This window comes from Corythoichthys intestinalis, chromosome 19 (assembly GCF_030265065.1).
Source record: "Corythoichthys intestinalis isolate RoL2023-P3 chromosome 19, ASM3026506v1, whole genome shotgun sequence".
In the NCBI taxonomy this organism is placed as follows: Eukaryota; Metazoa; Chordata; class Actinopteri; order Syngnathiformes; family Syngnathidae; genus Corythoichthys; species Corythoichthys intestinalis.
The window spans coordinates 22,399,825-22,416,334 of record NC_080413.1 but is presented as its reverse complement, the minus strand read 5'-3'; the positions used below and the strand labels follow the sequence as shown (position 1 = coordinate 22,416,334).

General features: G+C 37.9%; 1 protein-coding gene across 8 annotated transcripts in view; it reads right to left on the bottom strand.

The window, feature by feature from the left end:
- Positions 1-16,510, bottom strand: part of gphnb (gephyrin b) — a 213,056-nt gene that overhangs the window by 16,633 nt on the left and 179,913 nt on the right. For all 8 annotated transcript variants that reach the window (XM_057822148.1, XM_057822150.1, XM_057822151.1 and 5 more), the window contains 2 exons: positions 16,065-16,202; positions 1,953-2,045 (listed from right to left, as the gene is read on the bottom strand). In XM_057822148.1, the coding sequence (XP_057678131.1) occupies positions 1,953-2,045; positions 16,065-16,202 (231 nt within the window). The remainder of the gene's footprint in view (positions 1-1,952; positions 2,046-16,064; positions 16,203-16,510) is intronic.

The following is a 16,510-nucleotide window of genomic DNA, read 5'->3' as shown; positions in this document are numbered from 1 at the left end:
GCCTTTTGTTAAGTTTTACAGCAAGGCTTTTTGTGCTGTCTAACAGCGAACTCTTGTGGTCGCGTTACGACATGGTTTATTGTTTTCTTGCCAGTTCAATATGGCTGCACGACGTCTCGGGCTGACGCCTACGTTGTAATGTTGTGCTTATATGATCCTTGGACAAGATTTGTCCGTAAGTATGGTTGTTGTAAAGAATGTACATATTATGTTAGTAAGCGAAATGTTATATTTTTGGTATGAGACGCTTTTTGTTTATGTTTAGTGAACCTGTATAGCGTGCTAAGCTAAGGTTGTTGCTAATGCAATGCTTGTGTACTTTTTTTTGGTAGTTTTACGACGGTCTAAAGAGGACAATGGTTTGAGGCCATTTTATTAATAAATCAGATTTAAAAGAAGAAGTCTAATTATTAAGGCGTCGTTCACTAGCTGTCTAGCTTTGGAAAAAGTAGATGCTTCGGAGTGAGGACAGCATAGACAGATTTAAATGACAGTAGAGTGAAATGCCCACTACAGTCCTTATGTACCGTATGTTGAATGTATATATCCATCTTGTGTCTTATCTTTCCATTCCAACAATTTATTTTACAGAATATATATATAATTTACAGAAAAATATGGCATATTTTATAGATGGTGTGAATTGCGATTAATTGCGATTAATTACGATTAATTAATTTTTAAGCTGTACTTAACTCGATTAAAAATTTTAATCGTTTGACAGCCCTAAAATATATATATATGTATATATACATATATATATATATATATATGGCAGAAAACACAGAAAAGACTGAAAAAGAAGTTTCTACTCACCCACTACTAACCCAAAAGAACTGTTGTGTTTGATAGAACAATAGGTATATATTTGATAGAACAATATGTCTATATGCTGCCATAGCAGATTCATGACGCAATAAGCTCCCGAACTATTTCTAATTTGTCTGTTTTACCCTGGAAACCCCCGTTTACAGATGGCGCGCAACCGCTTTTGTTTCAACCCAGCCATAAAAAGAAGTAATTATATTTATTATTCAAAATGTCATTTTTAGCTTAGAATCATGAATTGTTGTCTAATATTTCGTTTAAAAAAAAAAAAAAAAAAAAAAAACGACTCTAAAAATTATTCACTCGCATATTTTAAACTTTTAAACAAATTACGTCACAATGAAAAAAATGGTGTCTGTAAATAAGTCACGAATATCTACCTTATAACTATGGCTTAATTTAATTTTTTTTGTTATTGTCGCATTTTCCCCGATATGTTAGATGATAAATAATCGATCCAAACAAAGAAAAATTGAAAAAAAAAAAAAAAATGTTTAAAAGGGTAAATATATAAATAAGAACATCTCGACCACTCCTTGATGTCTGCGATGTCTGCATCGCGACTCTTGTTATATTATCATGTTTCACCCATAAAATCCCCCAGAAATCCAGATGTGGCCATTCACATATGTCTTGACACTCGATGATACATGCTACATGGAGTTTTTGGATCGAAACAAGGTAAGTATGCAATAATATCTTGTTAAAATTGTGGTGTCTTTTATTATGCTTTCGTGTGCGCTCACCTCCAGTTAGGGTTTTGCTGTTGTGATTTTATTAGGGAACGACATTGAATTTTTTTATGTTGCTGCTCACGGACACTTATATAAGACACTTATAAGGTGAGGTGCCTGTTTTGGTTTTAGGTCGCTAGCGGCCTTGGTTTTGAAAATATTTTAATTTAAAGTTTTTGAAAACAGGCCTCCTACGGATCGGCTCCGAGCCCTGTGTCCCGTAAACTGATAGTGAAGTCTATGATGTGTGTTAAAAAAAAAAAAAAAACACAAATCACACAATTCTACAACAGTAGTATTCATTCTTAAACGACACCTTCACCAGCTTTAATCTGTGCTGTTTTATAACACAGAAGAAAAAGCAGGACAAACAGGAAACAATTGCATTACCTCTCACAGCATAGCCGTCCTTGACAGAGGCAGGGAAAGGTGGCAGGTTGTCTTTGGCATAAACGTCCTGAGCTAGGACTCGACCCATCCCATCTATGAACAACAATAACAGCAAAAACAGATCAAAACAATAAAACATAAAAACCCGGTCATTACTTTTCCATGACATGAGAGAAAATTAATTCATTTAACTAGTTTAAATTAAATTGGATTTCCTACATACAGGTAGTCCCCGGGTTACGACGTACCCGACTTACGTGATTTCGACTTTACAACACCGGAGTCTCGTATTTTTCTTTTGTTTTCTTTAAAAAAAAATTTTTTTTTTTTTTTTAAATGTTGAATTTTGGTTTGTGATGCATAGTACTTTTATTTTGGCGCAGGAAGTGTAGAGTAGGTGGTATTAATGGCACACAAGTAAAAGCCCATGGTCACACGAAGAAGAATGTAATACATGCATACAAAGAAGAGCGCATTTGTGTGCAGCTGAGTGAGAGAAGGGACAGATTACAGCTGCTAAGTCTGCGCGCACATTTGTTGCTTGTAAAGCATCCACCGAGGCAACACCTTTTGTACTGTTTATTGTGCGTTTTCAATTATGGTTGAAACCTCTGAGCGAGTTAATGTTATGTTATGCTAATCGTTTGTGTGGATTGTTATTGCTGTGTCAGCAGTTAGTTATAAACGCAAATTTTAAATTGCTGGTATTGAAAATGAAATTGATTTAACTTCATTTTTATTTTAGTTTCATTCTCTAAGTGTTGATGTCATAAGCAGCTGAATAAAGTCAGCAAACCTTACGGACGTCTGGCATCGTCATTTCGGAGCTTAGCTCGTTGTGAAGCTAGGACTTAGCTCCAACATCTTGGCGACGACAGGACCATGACGTATAACAAGTGCTTTTGGATAGTTATTTTGAGATTTGGTGGGTATTTAGAGGTACTCAAAGGGTTAATTCTGACTCACACAGAAATTCTGGTTACATCGCCAGCGTAGGAATGGAACTCGTTTATAACCCGGGGACTACCTGTACTGTACATATGCAATAAATATTTACCTAATACAACAGCTTTTTACAACAATTAATCGGCTTTACTTTTTCTTCAAAAATCCCAGAAAGCAAACTGCAGGTCAAATACAATTAGTATGTACCAAAAGTAACCGACTTATAATGTTGCTGCAATGCTAATATGATAATGACAATTACGGCATTTTCACCCTTTTTTATATTTAAATGGAAACCAGAAAATTCTTTCATGTGTGATATGAAGTCATGTGCCGAATACCGGTTTCAAGATATATACCCTACCCACCGACGTCACAAAACCACGTGCTCGCTGTGTGGTTCCGCCCACTTGTCCGTCATTTTGTCTCTGTATTAGCATTGTTTTCAATTGATCGAGGAATTTAAAATGCATTTCATGGAAGACCCGGTGCAATCTGATGCCGTAAACTCACTGGATGTGTTGCATAAAAGGCGTTATGTGGAAAAGCTTCGTTCTATGCAGTCGCCAGATCCATATTTGATGCCCAAATCGATGTTTTTCGACCCACTGTCTTCGCCCTGTCTGCCTGACATCTGCTACGCTGATATTTACAATTATCTTGTCCACACAAAATCAGCCTATTCTCACGAAAATTTGAAAAACTTCAAGAGCTTGGAGGCTTATAAATACTTCGTTGCTGGTTGGGTGAAACAGGTCCTCGTCCACGAAAATTTGGCAGGAATCTATCTTGTGCTTGGAATGGTGAGTTACGAAATTTTCAATTCAAAAGCTTTTGTTATTGCTAACATCCACTGTCAAGTCTAATGTATTTCATGTCGTTTGTCAATGGAGTTAAGGCTTTTAATGTTTTTATGGTTTAGCGATAGCACTCTCACTACATACATACGTGTATGTTGTCGGCGATTAGCCTAGCAATGATCTTAATTGTGGTTATTTGTCAGCCCCGTAGACGAGGCCAGTTTCTTTCACTTGGTACCAGCTAAATATTATTCAAAAAATAACGATGGTGGAAGAAAGGGAAGTCACAAACATCTTGAATTTGAAACTATGTCGTACTACGTCGTATGTTGTCGGCGATTAGCCTCGCAATGATCTTAATTGTGGTTATTTGTCAGCCCAAAACCCTCTAAGTATATCTTAAATGCATCTTACCGGATATAAAATGACTACTACATAGTCTGTGGTGATTTTTTGGTGCCCAGTTTTCACGTCGAATTGCAGCCGTCCATTTCGCTCTCCTCTTTGGATCCCTCGGAATACGGTAAAACTTCAAGTCTCTCCTTCCATCTTCTCTGTTAGTGCAACCAACAGCCACACACGCCTTCACCATTTTGATTATTAATGTTAAGGAGCAGAAAAACACACCGTAAATAGGAGAAATGTACGTAGCCGTAACAGGTTAACACTATGTTTTGACGGACAAGTGGGCGGTACCATTCAGGAGAGCGGAGTTGTGACGTCACGTGGGTAGGGCCTATACCGGGGTATGAAAACGTCATGGTTTCAAAACTGCATAAAATGTATGTTCCTAAGGAATTAGCTATGTTTTATGTCCCAATAATGCAAGGAGAATCCCTCGCTTGCACCTGCAAGGCTGCACACTCTCCCACCGGTCGTTGCTCAGTGTCAGTGAGTCAGCTGTACTACACAATGGCTGGAGAAGGTGAAACTTCTGAACTTTTTTTCCCCCATCAAAGAAAACGAAATCGATGGTATGGGAATACTTCAGCTACAGAAAAGTTACAGACGGCCGCAGATGAGGAGGGCCAACCGACATGTAAAACATGTTTACGGAGGGTGGTTGTCAAGGAAGCAATACCTCCAATGAACCTCCTCATGAACGTTTACCACCAGAAATGAGAGTTAACTCCAGCATGTTTGGTGTTTCTAGCTGTGTTAAAGTGTGGTGTTTTTTTCTGTCTGGCGAATGTATGTGTTGAGAAAGACCGTGTGTGTATAATGTAAACATTATATGAGTTATACACACATGCTTTTTATGGAAAGTAATTCAATTATTTTTACTCTGATGGTAACAATGTTGAGCTATGGTTGTGGCTAAGTTTAGGACACCCTAAACTGCATTTATTTTGATTTTATTTAGAAGATTTTGTTATTTAAAAAAAAAAAAAAAATTTACTTAACATTATAGTTATGTTCCAATTTGCTAATATGTTTTGAAAAATAAAAATCCTGTTCAATGGAAATATTTTTTTTTGTTTTGTTTCTCAACCCAGATATCTCAAAGTAACACATTTTGGAGCTGTAATTGCAATACCGTGAAACCGTGAAACTGTGATGTTTTGGCTTAAGGTTATCATACCGTCAGAATATAATACTAGCATATGCCTAGTGATGTTAAGCATAAGCGGAGTTTAGGGGGGGGGGGGGGGCGCCAGGCTCCCCTTGGTGTCCGAAAAGTGTCATTGCATGTAATTGACTTTCCTATATATATAATAGTTGTAAAGCAAGAAAACAAACAACAAAAATGAATGAAATGAACAAAAAAAGACATTTTTATAGTGGGTCAAAATTATTTTTTCGAACAGGTCATGTGACTAGCACCTTAGACGGTCATTTGCTTTGCATGGTTTAAAAAAAAAAAAAAAAATAGGGGAGGGCAATTTTATTTTTCAAATGATTTTTTTCTTTCATTGAAAATATATATATTTTTTGATTCAAGCAATTTTTTGGGGATTGAATGATTTAGACACAAATGTCCTACCCATAATATGGCCAAAACACAGAAAGGATTGCTGAATTCAAAGAAAACTTTTTAAATGGAAAACTTAAGTGTTCAAATGCAAATTTTTGAGTCTCAAATATTTTTTCGCATTCAAAAACTTTTTTTTCTATGAATGAAATTTTTCTTTTTCATCAAAGTGATTTTCTTTTGAAAATATATATATTTTTTTGTATGAAGCAACTTAATTTTTGATTGAATAATAAAGACACAAATGTCCTAACCAAAATGTGGCTAGAACAAAAAACATTACTTCAATTAAAAAAGTTTCAAAGCTTCAATTAAAAAAAGAAAATTTCAATCCAAAAAAAAAAAAAAAATTCAAATAAAAATAGCTTTCAAACGATTTTTTTTTAGTTTCAAATTTATTTTTGCATTCACATTTTTTTTTTGGATTGAAGTTACTTTTTTTTATTGAAAATATATATTTTGATTGAAGCAACTTTTTTTTTTTTGATTGAAAAATGAAGACACAAATCTACCTCCATATGCCTCTGCCCGGGGGTTGCAATTTTTGACTGAGGTAACTACATTGGCACGACACCGGCGGGCGTACCATATTCAATGGATGATGATCTTGGTGAAAAGTATAGCTGTCCTGCCAGCAGCCTGATTTAGAATTCCCCTCAAGAATGATGGGAAACACAAAAAAAGCTCATTTTCAACTTATTATAAATATTCTTGTAAGGTAATTTTATTGCTGACACTGCGTTTCGGGGTCATCAACATGTTGTGCCCCCCCTGACCCAGAAGTCAAACTCCGCCTATGATGTTAAGGGTATTTTTTTCCTCCCGGATAGGCTTGTGAAACATGTACATATGAGGATTAAGCTACTTTTAAACAACAGCTTTTCGGAGAAAGCAAAGCAAGATAGAAAAAGTGGTAGAATAGACAAAAAAGAAAAAACAAATACTGTCACGAAAATACCAAAAGCCTCTTTGATGGGCTATATATAGACTGCTTCTCATTTTGCTGAGCGCTCTATGCAAACGTGAGTGTTAATATGAGAATGTGATCAACGATATCAAAGATGACGTAGGTAGCTTACTGTACACATAACACTTGCTGTAAATTCCCGTTTGTTATTCATAGATCCAGCTTCATGGCTACACAAACAACATCACTGGAGATTGCTTCCCTTTTCCTTCAATGGTGCCGTTTCAAAAGCACGGCATAGACTTGGGACATGTAAACACTTTAGCTCTACAGTTTTTGGAGATGAAGCAGTTAGGTGTGTTTGATAGGATTTCAAGAAGCTTTTCATATAAGCTTTTTGTTCATTTTTCCACAGCTGTCACCCAAGGGAAAATTGTTCATTTTGAACAAATGTGGATGATGTGCATCATTTGTTGCATATTACATCATACTCGGTATATTAGATTTTTCTGAAACAGGTTTCAAGAAGGGGCCAAGTCTCGTTGCCATGTTTGTTCAGTGTTTGTTTTGGTAAACAAGGCAATACGCAGATTATCTTGCATGTGGCGGGAAAAGCAGTTTTGAAGATGTAATGATGTTAATTGTTGTACATTGTTTGTAAGTCAAAATGGACATATGTCGAGCAGGACTATCCCACAGGTATACATTATAATTCCATTAATTCACTCCTCAGCCCGAAAACCTACACTAAATCCTTAAGAAAATACTGCTGGTACTAATACAAATGGCAATTACACATAGCAAAACAAATAAATTATAAATAAAAATTGGAATAATATTATAATAATAATAATTACTGTAATAATGTAACAAATTGCGTTGTAATGTGGTGGACGTTTTTTGCGTGCTGTACCTGAACGCACCGCGTGGCTGCTTTCTCTTTTTTTGCTTTTTTGCTGGCGTCAACTGCGGCGGACAGTAGGCGTGTTGTGTTGCACAAGTTGATAGAATAAATGATTAGAAATCTGACGAAGTTGGCAATTTCCTTGGCGATGTTACCACAATAATAATGATCATCTTAACTTGCAAAGACTGGCGAACGGAGGTCGGAGGAGGACTGTCGAGATTGACATTCTATGGCTGTATTGTGGAGCCAGTTCACGGATGCGCACACCACGCTCATATGTTTCTATCATTTCCATTTACCGTATTTTTCGGACTATAAGTCCAACCTGAGTATAAGTCGCACCAGCCATAAAATGCCCAACGAAGACGAAAAAAACATATATAAGTCGCACCAGAGTATAACTTGCATTTTTGGGGGAAATTTACTTGATATAATCCAACACATAGAACAGATATGTCATCTTGAAAGGCAATTTAATATAAAAATACAATAGAGAACAACATGTTGAATAGGTTTACAGTATGCTTATGTTACATCATGCATGAACAACGAAATGCGAATATACTATGCTCACCAGGACGCTACGGCTCGGTCCTGGTTGTACAGCAAGCTAAACTCCCAAATGATGATGCTGGACGTCCGTATAACTTGCTGACTTAATTTTGGCCGTCGTTATGACACCATCATTTGAAGAGTGAAACTTAAAATAGAATTAATATTAATTAATTTAGTCCTCGATACCAAACAGGTTTGCATCAACATAAATAGATGATAATTAGCTGCTGTTACAGCAATGACACAAATGGTTAGCATACGTTCACTAGCATTAGCACAGTGTTCAAACAACCACACAACTGGCTCTAAGTGAAAATACACAACAACAACAGAAAAGATGATACACACAGGCGTTGGTTCGCAGCCGTGTTTCTCTCTCTCTCTCTCTCTCTCTCTCTCTCTCTCTCTCTCTCTCTCTCTCTCTCTCTCTCTCTCTCTCTCTCTCTCGTCCACTCGCTCGGACGCCGCGTAGCTGTCCGTCTTCTTCTGGCGTGTGAGCGCTCTTCTTCGCGTAAACAAATGCAAGTGTGCCCCCACGTGGGCGTGAAAGCGCCACAAACTAAAAGCATGCATTTCAATATAAAAAAGTCAATAATACAATTGAACACACATTGCCAAAGGCAGAACGCGAACGTGGCCATAGCTATTCAGAGTTATTCAGATAACTATAGCATAAATAACATGCTAACAAGGTTACCAAACCTTCAGTGTCACTCCAAAACACCAAAATAACATGTGAAATGATATCTTAATAGGTTAATAATTTCACATTTAAGTCGTTCCTGAGTATAAGTCGCACCCCGAGCCAAACTATGAAAAAAACTGTGACTTATAGTCCGAAAAATATGGTAAATGGTAAGCATCACCTTTTTCCTTTTTTACCACCTGCACTAACATTGGAACCCATGTTTTCCCTCACAAGAAAATCCGCCTTGGATATGGAACAATAATTTTAATCACTTTTTTTGAAAAGCTATTTTAAACAAGAAAAGCAGCATTAACATTTAACACATTCTGCATGATCTCATTCTCTCTCACTTCAGAAAAGAAGGATTCGACGATTGCCAGGCTTTGTGCTAAAATGGGAAAAGGGGCCATTCAAATTAGAGGTGGGGTCACTGCCCCACCCGCCACTGCTGTACAGTCTATCACAAAAGTGAGTACACCCCTCGTATTTCTGCAGATATTTAAGTATATCTTTTCATGGGACAACACTGACAAAATGACACTTTGATACGATGAAAAGTAGTCTGTGTGCAGTCTATATAATAAATTTATTTTCCCCTCAAAATCACTGAAAATATAGCCATTAATATCTAAACACCTGGCAACAAAAGTGAGTACACCCCTTAAAAACTACGTACATCCTTAAATGTCCAAAGTGAGTACTGCTCGTCATTTTCCCTCCAAAATGTCATGTGACTCGTTGTGCTGTCAGCATTGCAGCAGAGATTGAAGAGGTGGGGGGTCAGCCTGTTAGTGCTCAGACAGTACACCACACTCTACATCAAATTGGTGTGCATGGCTGTCACCCCAGGAGGAAGCCTCTTCTGAAGACGGTACACAAGAAAGCTTGCAAACAGTTTGCTGAACAAAGTTTGCTCAACAAAATCAACAAAGCACATGCATTACTGGAACCATGTCCTACGGTCTGATGAGACAATAGGGAATGGGACGTACTACGTCATTGTTTTGATACGCCTCCATCCTGTTAATATCCTTTACTTCCGGTCCGGCAGACTCAACGCGGATTGTAACCAGTCTTGCTGTTTACTTTGCCTTGGAATAGTTTTTATGCAGGAATCATGTTAAAAAAGCAAAGTCGTCGTGGTATTTACAGGGAAACGCTGTCAGTAGAGGCTCAAAACCAGTACTTTTAAAAAAATAACTTTTATTAACGACGTAGACCCACACTTGCTGCCAAAGAAGACATGGAGCAACAATTTGGACGACTTGCCCTCGTTGACAACAAACGACATCATCGCATACTGTACCTTGTCTGCGGTGTGAGTGCCTACACATTGGTTCAGTTGAAAAATTGCAAATCCCTCGAGGCTAATGTCCAGTTAACTAATGGATGGGTTTAGGACCTACAGATTTTCAAAGCAACAGACGACAACACGCTCGTCTGCTCACAGGTAGGCTACGTGCGGTTCTCACAGTGTCTGTCTTGCCTTGTTTACATTTCAGTACCACAGTGCACGAAATGTTGTTAGCATATCGCCATCGTTTAACTCATTGTTCCCTGGTGCACGAAAGTAAAACCTAAAGCACAACACGCTGTAATAGTAACAAGTTTGTATTTATTGTGCATGTTAATGTACAAATCTGTTATGTTATGTTAATGGAGCGTACCAACTCTCTCCCACTGTTATGTTATTTTAACCCTTTAACACCTAAGCCTATTTTGGCCGAATTTGCATGCATTTGATGTTGCCTTTATATTTCAAAGAAAAAATTGTTCACAATGGCCAAGTTGGGTCCCTTTGCTCAGGACACCTTGAACTTCATGTCCAAACTGTTGTTTTCTTCACTGACCAATTATAATCCACATTTTGGACCGAACAAGACAAAAAAAATTCCAAAATATTCTTTCAAAATTTGTAACGTTGGTGTCCCATTGACAACCAAACATGCTCGACCAACCGTTTTGAAGCCTGATAATATTTATTCAACCTGTTAGGATAAACATTCAATAGAAAAAAATAAGATTGAATAGTTTTTTGTTTGAATTTTCAACACAAACAGCGGGTATGGTCATAGGCGTTTTTGGCCTTTACACATACTATGGTCAATACAGGTTATATACAGTGCAAAATAGTGAGAAAAAAAAAATATATATCATCTAACACAAAAAGGGTTTGGAGGATTTCTCTTTGTGAAGTTAGGTATTATACCCATCACCTTATCTAAAGTATATGTACATGCAATCAAGCTTCTCGAACACACATCTATATAAAAATTGAAAAGATTCATAGTGAAGAAAAAAATATATATATAACATTGAAAAAAAAGTATTTTCAAAAATATTGAAAAGTAGTTCAGTTAAATTCAAATTTTTCAGGCATGCGACCCGATAAAGTTTTTTTTCAATAAAGTTTGTTTTTGAACAGGTCACTGAGCTGCGACACATACAACGTCACACAGCCTACTCTTCTGCCGTTTGAGCGCTGCTGTCACTTCTACTCGCCGAGACGCCGACTGATCAGAGGAAAACAACGACAAATACAGCTCATCATATTCCTTGAGTTGATGAAAAAATGCATTAGCTTGTGCTAAAATTAGTTTTCGATTCATTCAGCACGTTTCAAAGTCGCTCGCGCAATCCAACCGGTGTTCATGCCTCCTTTTCCTTAGTTGGCGCCTAGCTCGGCAATTTATTAAAAATGTTCACATTTGGTTCGTCCTTCTTGACATCACAACGGATCTTGGGATATGTAGTCTTTTGTGCTGCTTTCGGTTTTGAAAAAGGACAAGAAATGATGGAAATATGGAGATAGATACATGATACATGTAGCGTTTTAATGCATATTTATGAGTGCAATAAAACTATAAAACTCAAATGACATCATCTCCCGTTTTTCTTGGTCGATTGACTTCAAATAAAAACTGGTGTGGACATCAACTTCCGCACTTTCAAATGAGACCAACCAGCGGCGCGTGGGTGACGTAATTACAGCGTGACGAAGCTTCAAAGACGACATGCGTAAACGTGTCGCTGCTGACACGTTCGGTGTTAAAGGGTTAATGAAGTGTACCAACTATCTCAATAACAGAGGGGTGTCCTAACAACTAGCACAAACGAATGGCCCCAATTCAGAACCATTTTGCAGTAAATGAGGGACTTAGAGGGACGTCATCACTCGAAATTAATATCTCAAGCCCTCCAATTTACCGCAAAATGGACCCGGATTTTTTTTGTGCTCTGTTCGTGCTAGTTGTTAGGACACCCCTCTGTTATTGAGAGAGTTGGTACGCTCTATTAGCTCCGGGAGCTAAGCTAAGAAAAAGCTACGAGTGACGTCCCCACTCGAAATCAATATCTCAATAAAAGCATAATACTGTATCTACAAAACTGTTGCAGCACAAACGATTAACATCATTTTTATATACATTTGCGTCTGATGGGGGAGGCAACTTTACGGAGGTCCGTAGAGATGGTCACAAAGCACATATAGCAAAGTGTCGTCTTATTTATTATTATTATTTTTTTTTACTTCTGGGTCATTGTCTTTGCAATTGTCTTGCAAGCCTTTTGCGGTCGTGCTGCTAGCCATTTGCTGTCGTGTTGTGGCAACTGGCATTCGTGCTTTTGCCAAATTGCAATCGCGCTTTAGGAATTGGGGATTGTGTTGTGGCAATTTGCATTCGTGCTGCGAGCCATTTGCTGTCGTGTTGTGGCAATTGGGGTTCGTGCTTTTGCCAATTTGCGATCGCGCTTTAGGAATTGGGGATCGTGTTGTGGCAGTTTGCATTCGTGCTTTTTTTTCCTTTTGCAAAGCGTTTGCAATTGAGGTTCGTGCTTTTTCTATTTGCAAAGTGTTTGGACTTTGCATTTCGCCTGACACCTCTCGGCCACCGTAGTGATACACTGTAGCTACAAATACACATCTTTCAAAAGAAGGTAACTCCCTTTTCGGTCACAATGTTTTCTGAATCTTAATAATTTCTCTTTGAAATTATCTGAAAGTGTGTGCCATAAATTTAAGTAAATATTATGATTAATATATTGCGTGTCATATGCATGTACACACATACACACACTGCATTACACAGTATTCCAGCAGGGTAGCTTCTCCTGCTGTTGCCTGTCTAAATATTTCATCTCCCAAATCCCCTCTTTCTTACTGCTCTGTCGCCTCGCCAGCTGTGCTCCTGCAAATCCAGCGCTTACTCCGCCCTGCTCTCCTGTAAACCTGAAACCCCACTACATACCTGATGGTGGTGGCGGGGCAGAACAACTCCCTATCTAACCCCACATTTGTGTTGAAATTGGCCATTGCCTTTCAGACATTATTACAAATAGTTAGGGTTCTTCTCCTTCTCCTCAAGGTGTTCAATGCAGTTTATGTCTATTTACAAGTAAAAAAATAAACCACTGCCATGAAGCATTTAACTAGTGCTGCAACGATTAATCAATTTACTCGATGAATTCGATTAGAAAAAAGCTTTAGATCAAATTTTGCTGCTTTGAGGATTCGTTAGAGTGGCGTTGTAATGGTTTGTTTTGAAAGTGTTTGCATTTAGTGTAACATATTTATGTCACACTTATTTCAAAGGCTTTCTTTAATGTCAATCCACCCTCAGTGAGTAGCTTCTTTTTTGCTGCTGAGACTTGAGTGGAACAACACTTCTTTATTCAGTGTGCTTCTCATCACATGTGCACACGACTCATTACAGAGGTTGCTTTTTACTGTAATACCACACTCATAGGGAGCGCATACCACACCCGCATGGACTGCACAACTATGGCAACAGCAGTGTGACATAAATATGTTACATTTAGTTCAGTGGTTCCCAAACCGGTCCTCAAGGACCCCTGTGGGTCCTGGTTTTTGTTCCTACCGATCGAGCACAGACCGTTTAATCAATGAGGTTTCTGCTAAAACAAGCAGCACCTGATTACACCTCCAACTGATTACACTTGTAAAACACCAGATTGGTACACAAGTGTCGTCCTGTTTTGTTGGAACGAAATCCAGCACCCACAACGGCCCGATGTGGAATAGTTTGGGAACCCCTGATTTAGGGGCCGTTTACATGGTGACTCTCCGAGAATATGAAAAATTTCAAATTTGCATTTGCATTTGCGTCTCCATTTGAACAATGTCGCAATTCCGCATGAAAACGATGTAGTATTCATGCTGGGCCCTAGGGGGCTGTGCAGATTTACAGGGCGACAGAGAATGATGCACTTTGACCTCACCAAGCTCCCTCAGCCCAGAAAAAAATATGCCCGCCCACTCGAAGCAATGTCATTTTTTTTTGTCCAAAAAGGCACAAAAATTGAATCACTCAACATATTTAATTTAATAATATTATTAAAACAGTAAATTAAAACCGACATTCCGCCATATTTGCTGTTTTTAATTGTTTAGTAGCACCGCTGCGCACGCCTAATGTGACGTGTACGAGTGCTGACGTTAACGGCGCTGTCTCGCACCGCAGGAGCCTTTGATATGCATGCCGAGGGAGCCCCCCTCAACCCCCCGCAATCGGATTCTTCCACTTTTGAGGCAAATTCAGAATTTTTCGTCTTCGCCTTCCGTCTTCGCCGACACCATATGCACGCGAGGAGAGTCCGCTACTCAGTCATTGCGTCTTTGTGTCGCAGAGTCGCCATGTAAACTGCACCTTAGTTTGACTGATTTGGGTGGATACACTGTCCTCTAGTGGAATAGTGAATATAACATAACCCATCTAGCATGGCTGGATCCAGCTGCTCCTTGTTAAGAAAAACCTTTTGTTCCAAGTTTTTGTTCAAGCTAACATTATTGTTTATGCATTCATAATTTAGTTTAGAAGTATATTTAGAGTTTTTTTTTTCCATTGGAATGTGTGTTTGAATAATTCGTTAAGACTATTGTGAAAAAAGATACCATATTATAGCATTTAAGCTAGTGGACTTTTGCTGTGCAAGTTAGCCAATTGTCGATTGTTCTACTTCGATCCTCTTTTTTTTGTTTTAAATACTGTTTGAGGCTAAGCCAATTATTTTAATTTATTTCTAAATGCATTTTTTGCTCTCGTGAAATGAAAGAGCAATTTGGCATAGTTTGAAAAAACGCTCGGGAATTTTATTTTGTAATTGCATTTAATGCTCCTTTGAAAGTGCAATCTTAGCAAGCCTTTGTTTTACATCTCCTTAAACATTTTCTGCAAAGCATTAAATGTTCCTAATCCGATTACTCTATTTTTCGAACTAACTAATTGATAGATTAATCGATTACTTAAATATTCCATAGCTGCAGCCCTACATTTATCTATGCTAAACTATTTTTATGCATACAGAGCATAAATTAAACCGTTGTTTATAGTGTAGATCGTATAATATGTACTCTTAAAACTTGAAGAAGCAGACACTATTATTTACGGTGTAAAATCATTAGTAAAATAAAAGTGAACAATGAAAATAAGAAACTAAAACATTCCATGTGCTTAAAATGCAGGAAGATCATACATGAAGATTATTATTGATTCCAATTTGGAAAGGACTTTATTTAAAGAAACACAGATTTTAAAGAGATATTTCTTCAAAGTTCAAAGTCAAGAACAACAAAAATAAATGCATTGAAGCCGCAAGCAAGATTCTTGTCACATCTATGACACAACAACAAAGAGCAACACAGTGCTCACAGTGACTGGTGTGGAATCTAATATTATTCTCAGATGCAGAAATAATGAAAGAATGGACATTTATTTTTTAGCACATGTGTTCTTAAGGTTGTTTTAATGAAAATTGCATTTTAGTTTTACAGTAATATTACAATATTAACGTATGTGGGCTGACAAACCTCGATAAAGGACCTTTTAATTATTGAAAAATAAATCTTTGTGGCCCTTTTAAATTTGTATTTGAGTCCCCTCTGCTTTAAAATGGATGCGTGAATGTGCAGTATGTGTAAATGGTCATTTGATGCGATTGTAGAGTATCCCACCGTTTCATGCAAAAGTCAACTGGGACAGGTGTTGGCTCACCTGCTACTCTAATGAACCACCATAAAAAAATGGAAGGCTAGATGTTTGATATTCAACACGACAGTAAGTTGTGACTTTCCTGTCTAGTCAACATTCGTGTGTGTGTTGTGCAGATAAAGTGCTGTTTCAGCAGGGTGCCAGACTGTGTTTAAAAGCCGCCATGTGGACTTAGCGTTTTCATGTTGTTACAACACCCTGAGAGGTGTGACAGCAAACATCCAAACATGGCCAAGAGTCAGACAGCAAAGTGGAAAGAAACATTGCACATGACAGGGACACTTTTTTAGTCAGCTGTTCAAAAAAGAAAAACTCCATGCATCGTGCTCACCTCTGTAGTTGATGATCTCAGTACTCAGGACGGCGGTCATCTCTAGCACAGTGATGAAGGCCTTGTCCATAGAGGTGAGGGGGAAAGGGGACATGCGGTGTCTCCGGGCCACCTTGGTAATGTCCACAGCACTGTGACCTGAGATTAAAAAGTGTGACGTCAATTTTGATCTTTGACATCCTTATGGATTTATAAACCCCGAAAACAGCATTTAAATAAATTAGCGAACATCGCAGAAAATTCTACTTAAAATTACAATTTTTTACAGGCTAATGAGCTACATGTTTTTTGGTGTAAATAACACATAACACAATTTGGACACCAACAGTTTATAGTACAGTGCAGCTTTTGTGGACGAATGCTGGTTTTCTTGAGAATTATGGTGGGTGTGCCTAATAGACAAGTTTCTGGGGTACTTCCGCATTTCTGCTCGCGACTTCCGTTTT